Source organism: Gekko japonicus, unplaced genomic scaffold (genome assembly GCF_001447785.1).
Source record: "Gekko japonicus isolate JY-2015 unplaced genomic scaffold, Gekko_japonicus_V1.1 scaffold3199, whole genome shotgun sequence".
Classification (NCBI taxonomy): Eukaryota; Metazoa; Chordata; class Lepidosauria; order Squamata; family Gekkonidae; genus Gekko; species Gekko japonicus.
Window position 1 is genome coordinate 129,434 of NW_015169275.1, and position 6,401 is coordinate 135,834.

At 52.5% G+C, this 6,401-nt stretch overlaps 1 protein-coding gene across 1 annotated transcript in view; it reads left to right on the forward strand.

Annotated features, from left to right (window-relative positions):
* Positions 1-4,523: 4,523 nt before the first annotated feature.
* TALDO1 (transaldolase 1) overlaps positions 4,524-6,401 on the forward strand; it is an 18,612-nt gene continuing 16,734 nt past the window's right edge. Inside the window, exon 1 of the mRNA XM_015416558.1 lies at positions 4,524-4,839. Coding sequence (XP_015272044.1) covers positions 4,743-4,839 — 97 coding nt within the window. The 5' untranslated portion in view covers positions 4,524-4,742. The remainder of the gene's footprint in view (positions 4,840-6,401) is intronic.

A 6,401-nucleotide genomic window follows, 5' to 3' on the forward strand; every position in this document is an offset into this window, starting at 1 on the left:
GCCATGACCATCCGAGGGAAACCATAGAGTTTTCCCTCGGATGACCGCGGCCCCGCCCCCAGCGTGCCCGGCGTGGTCGCGTCACTTCCGGGTGACGTGCACGTCGGGGTGGGGTTCCCCCCGGTGCCCAATCCACCAGCAGCGGGGAACGGGCCTCTGGGGCGGGGGTTTCCCCGCCCCTCGGGGGGACTTGGCAAGCCTATGGCCACGACAAAAGCTCAACAGCGTCTGCACTTGAGAAACCATGTTCTTCTTGTTTTAGTTGGGAGTGCTCACAACATATCAAATCGAGTATTTGCATATATTTTAACAGGGTTAAGATCTTGCCTTATTTGTTCAATCAGACATAGCTTGATGTAATTATGCTGAACTGACAGAACTGTATGTATGTATTGTAAACAGGGGTGGCAAGCTGGTTTCAAAATTAAAAGATATTTACACATCACTTCGGTTTATTTTGAAAGTGATTCTAATTTGTAAATTAAAAATAGACTTTTATTCCGAGTGCCAGATTTTCAGTATTTTGAAACTACATGGGTAACTTTTACTAATTCTTACAAGTCAATCAAATCAATTTGCCACATTCATAATGCATGTTTCTCACCAGGGCAGAATTAATCAGTATGCTTAATATGCATTCGTGGAAAACACCTCAGTTTGGAGATAATTGCCATATGAAAACAACTAAGGTAGTTTCTCACATTAAACCTACTTGAAACTCTCCATGTGGTGGTTATTCCATATGTCAGATCTTTTTAGGAATAAGGATTTATACCAGGTTGATTGGCTACCACTGTCACAGGCAGCTGCAGGCTATTACCACATGTGTTGGTATTTGATAGTGGTGTGGAGACAAGTGATATAGTGGTAAGAACATCTGCGTGGTAGGCTGGCATAAACAAAATACCTCTGTGGTGGAATGGCTTTGAGAGGCCCTGCTTCGCTCATTGCCAAATTACCTGGGTCCTAGCAGGAGCAGGCAGTTTCCTTCGAGAGGTATGGCCAGGGGTCATTTCCTGCAGGAGCACACAGGAGCGGAGCTCCAGCAGCAAGGAGCTCAGGGGGGGGGCACATGCAACAAGCCCCGCCCCCTGCTCCCAGCAGCCCTCAGTCGGGCCATGAGGAGCAAGAAGCAGCCAGGTAAGTTGCAGAGCCCCCACTCCGGCCCGCCTTCAGCTCTCCCTCCTTTGCAAGGCCAGATCTGCACGTCCCCCCCCCCATAGCTAGCAATCCAAAACAGTCCAGTGGAGCCTGAGCGGTGGGTGCTGCCTTCTGACACACTTCCGGTGATGTCAGGGGGTGTGGCATATGCAAATGAGTTATGCTAATGAGTTATGCTAATGAGCTCCTGCACCTCTTTTTCTACGAAATGACTCCTGGGTATGGCCAGAGTCAAGTGCCACCCCACCCCAACAGTCAGCTAGCCACTGGGAGCAGATGTGTGACTTCCAGCCCCAGTCACACCAGAAAGCAACAAACCCTAGTCAGGGATGTGCCCTGCAAGTGAGCCATTGCCAGCCAAGCTGGGCTGATCTCAGGAGAAAGTGGACTGGGGGGAGCAATATGGCTAGGAGTGGACTGGGAGGAGGGTTGCCAGGTCCCCCTGGCCACTGGCAGGGGACGGTGGGGGTTAGGAGACTCCTGGAGATATGGGGATGGACCCTGGGGAGGACAGGGACCTGAGTGGGGCACAGTGCTATAGAGGCCACCCTCCAAAGCATCCATTTTCTCCAGGGGAACTGATCTCTGTTGAAACGTAGGGGGTATGCCGGATGGAGGACTTGGACAACGACATGCGTTTGCACACATTTATCGTCCTTAACACTGGAACTGCAAAACAGCCCTGCAAGGCCAACTATATACACACCCACCCAGCACACCCACAGTCCCATCGGAGGGTTTGAATTTCCCGCCAAAGTTGCTATTGGTGAATGCTGGGGGAACTAGGATCCTAGGTTCCTATTGTCTGCGGCAAAATCTCCTTGTCACCAGGGCCTCAGTCCATCAAGGTTCCAAAGCCCAACCTTCAAAAGTTTATATTGCATTGTTAAATATTTAGAAAGATTACATACTTTGTATTTTTCAGATGGCTTGATTGTATTTTGTATATTTCAATTACCAATGTTTACTCTTATTTTTCTTATCTCGACATCGTTGACATAGTGTTACACGGTATTTTGTTAGCTTGTTTGTAATTGGTATAACCAGGGCTCTAGTCGGGGGGGAGCTCTCAGGTACGGAGCTCCGGAAGAGAACCTCTAGGGGGCGGGGCGGTCACGTGGTGAAGCCCCGCCCCCTTCTTTACCCCGCCCTCTGCTTCGATCCTCATTCCGTTTGGGAATGAGGATGAAGCAGGAGGGTAAGTAGCCGGGCCTTCTGACACACTTCCGGTGATGTCAGGGGGTGTGGCCTTCTGTCACTTCCGGTGATGTCAGGGGGCGTGGCATATGCAAATAAGTTATGCTAATGAGTTATGCTAATGAGCTCCGGCAGCTCTTTTTCTACAACAAGACCCCTGGGTATAACTTTAATAAAGTGGTTAATTTAAAAAAAAAAAAAAAAAGGTTCCAAAGCCCAAGATGAGGTTTCCAGTCAATAGGACCCAGCAAGCAAGGCAACATCCAAACAATGGCTAAGAACAAAACTAGAATGAAAAACCTTTACTTTATGCCCAAAGACTGGAGTTGCCCTGATTCTAATTAACCAATCAGATGTATGGTGAATGATCTGGCCACCAGACCGGTTGCTAAGCAGGTGGTCTGACCAATCAGAGGGGCTTGTCAACTGGCAGCTACATCAGGTTCAGCTGAGCAAACACTTTTCTCCCACCTATGAGCTCAGGCGTGAACAAGATGGAATGCACCCACCCATAGTTCGTGTTCTCGGAGTTACCACTTGCTGCTATGTTGCAAAGAGAGAAAAAATCCATCTTTACTAGGCCTCTTTACTAGGCTGAGGCCTGAACCAGTATTTGAAATATGACCAAGAAATGGCATAGAGAGTGGGGTTGCAATCCCCCTGATGGGGGTGGGTTTCCCCCCACTTTTGGGGCTCCCAATCTGCTGCTGGCCAGCGGGGGAGACCTACCCACGAAGAGCCCTGTAGCAACCAATGTGCCCGGCACAATGATGTCAGCCAGAGGTGAAATGAGGGTTGCCAGATCCCCCCGGAGGGTGGGGAAACCCCCACTCAAGAGGCCTGTTCCCCGCCGGCCCGGATCGGGCTGCGGGGGGGGGGGGAACCCCACCCCCAAAGTGTGCGACCTGCAGAACACATACACACATAAAATGCAGAAAAAATACACACACACCGTAATGACTGGAAATCTCCTGGGATTAGGGCTGATCTCCAGGCAATACAGATCAGTTCACCTGGAGAAAATGGCTGCTTTGGAAGATGGACTTCATGGCCTTATACTCCACTTCAGTCCCTCTCCTCCTCAAACCCTGCCCTCCTCTGACTCCCCCCTAGGGTTGCCAAACCCCCCCCCCCACAGTTTGCCAGGGGTCCCCCTGCCCCCAACACCCACAGCCAGCCCTCTCTCTCCCTTTAAGTGTGTGGAACCCGTGTTTCCTCCCAAGTCCTCCCAAGCCCGATCTCCGCTTGAGATCTGCCTTGCAGGGAAATGCCAGCTTCGAGGCACGGCTGCTCTTAAAGGGGAAACACTGGCTCCTGCATTTAAAAGGGAAACGCTGGCTCCTTTAAGTGCAAGGAACTGCCGTTTCTGGAGATCTGGCGCGGGAGCGGGGCGGCGGACGTCCCCAACGTGATGTCATCACGTCGGGGATACCCCGCCCCCTCCAAGAATGCCCCCAAAGTCCCCCACTGGGGGTGGAAGATGGACAACCCCATCCCTCAAAACACCAAGGCACACGGAACGCTGTTACCTCCCCACCGAAGTGGTACCTGTTTATCTACTTGCAATTTCTTCCTTTCCAACGGCTAGGTTGGCAGCAGCGGGAACAGGAGCTCACTCCATCATGATGTGGCAGCGGCAACTCAGGTCTCACTGCTGAACTACTGACCTTCCATTGTGGAAGGTCAGTAGTTGGAGACCCGGGTGCCACATGTGTGTATGTGTGTGTGTATATATATATCTTGAAAAAAAAAGAGTATAATATATTCAAGAATATAAAAATTAGAACATGCAAAATAAAATAAGGGTTGGGGTGAGGTTACTAAAAAAAGGACCTTAAATACTTTGAGGTAGCCCCCCTGGCTCTTTAGCCGGAAAGGCTTTAGCTGGCCCATGTCCAGGAATTTCCCCGACACCAGTCAGGAGAAAGGCGGGGAGGAGGCGAGGAGGCGGCCACTCAGAGGCCTCGCCTCTTCTTCCGCTGCCCTGCGATTGGCTGCATTTCACTCTCCCTACGCGGCTATCACCAGCCCTCTCACCAGTTCTACGATCAGCAGCCGGCTGCGATTGGCGGCCAAGGGTGGGGGATGGCGCGCATGCGCGCTCATTCTTTCCCGGGCTCCGGCGCGGCGTCCCCCTCCCCCTTCCTGGGGCGTGGCCTGAAGAGAGCGAGGGAGGAATGAGGAAGTAGGGTCCCCTTCAGGCGCCCGCGCCAGCCTGCTCGACTCCGCCCCTTCAGGGATCCTCGCGCGCGGCCGTCGGTTTGTTCCGCCTGGACTGTTGGCAGCGTTGGGGGGTGGCGCGAGGCGTCTTCCCGGAGAGGTGGTCTACCGAGGGTCTCGCGAGAGTTTAGCCGCGCGCGCGCCCCCCGTTCCCTGAGGGGGTCATGTCAGTCTCGCCCGTGAAGAAGCCGAAGATGGAGTCGGCGCTGGAGCACCTCAAGCGGCACACCACGGTGGTGGCCGACACCGGGGACTTCCACGGTGAGAGGAGCCCCCCGCCCCGCTTAAATAAGCCGGAGGGAAGAGCCGGGGCAGGCGAACTCCGGGGTGGGGGGCGCTTCTCCCGGGTCTCTCAGGAGTCTCGTGGGCAAAAACCCTACTTGGCGAGCTCCTGGCATGAAAAGTTGTGAGCTGCATCGGTTTAGTTGGCCTCTGGGTTTAGTTGGCTCCTTCCTGTAAAAGGTAAAAGGTTTCCCCTTGCTCGAAAGCCGGTCGAGTCCGACTCTAGGGTTGCGGTGCTCGTCTCCGTTTCCGAGCCGAAGAGCCAGCGCTGTCCGAAGACGTTTTTTGTTTCATGATCAAAAGGCCTGCCACTAAGAAATATTATGACAGGTTTTAGTTTAATGTTGTGGAGGGGGACAAGTAATTAAATGATACTGCGTTAGGTTTCTGAAATCAGAAGGGTTGTTTCGTACTTTGGATGTTTTAAAGGTAAAGGTAAAGGGTTTCCCTTGCTCGAAAGCCAGCTGAATCCGACTCTAGGGTTGCGGTGCTCATCTCCATTTCCAAGCCGAAGAGCCAACGCTGTCCGAAGACGTTTCCGTGGTCATGTGGCCGGCATGACTGAACACCGAGGCGCACGGAACGCTGTTCCCTTCCCACCGAAGTGGTACCTATTTATTGACTTGCAATGTCTTGCTTTCAAACTGCTAGGTTGGCAGGAGCTGGAGCTAGAGACGGGAGCTCACTCCGTCATGCGGCACACTCGGGTCTTGAACTGCTGAACTACTGTCCTTCCTGAGCGGAGGCTGAAAAAACTGTGAGCCGGAGGCTGAAAAAAGAAAAAACTGTGAGCCGGAGGCTGAAAAAACTGTGAGCCGGCTCACACTCACGCAGCTTAGAGGGAACCCTGGGCCTGCGAGCAATGCTCCCTCTAAGCCGTGGAGTCCTGTGAGCCAAAATTCTACTTCCTGAGTTTACTGGCGTTGAAGTTGTGAGTGAGCAGTTCGGCTGCTGCATCAGTTAGCTTGCTCTGGAACCCCAATCTTCCTGAGCGGAGACAGAAACGCGTGAGCCGGAGGCTAAGAAACTGTGAGCTGGCTCACACTCAGCTTAGAGGGAACACTGGTTTGGATCAGTGCTCCCTCTAAGCTGTGGAGACTCCTGAGCAAAAATCCTACTTTGCGAGCTCTTGGCATTAAAAGTTGTGAGCGAGCAGATTTGATCACTGCATTGATTTAGTTTGCTCTGGAGCCCCATCCTTCCTGAGCGGAGACAAAGATGTGTGAGCCAGAGGCTAAAAAACTTGTGAGCTGGCTCACACCAACTCAGCTTGGAGGGAACACTGGTGCCAATATTAATAGTCTAAGGACATTTCAAAACTTAAGTGTTCGGGCTTCCTCAGGTTGGCTACTTCCATAAGGAGTTTTCGTTTCAGTTTGGTGTCCAGATCAGAGCAAGTTTTTTGCAGCATGCACAGAAGACTGTCCAGAGGCTAAAAAACTGTGAGCTGGCTCACACTAGCTCAGCTTAGAGGGAACCCTGCTCAGGAGCTTGGGCGCTCCTCTCCTCCCCCCCCCCCCCCTTGGCTTGCTTTTGGTTCT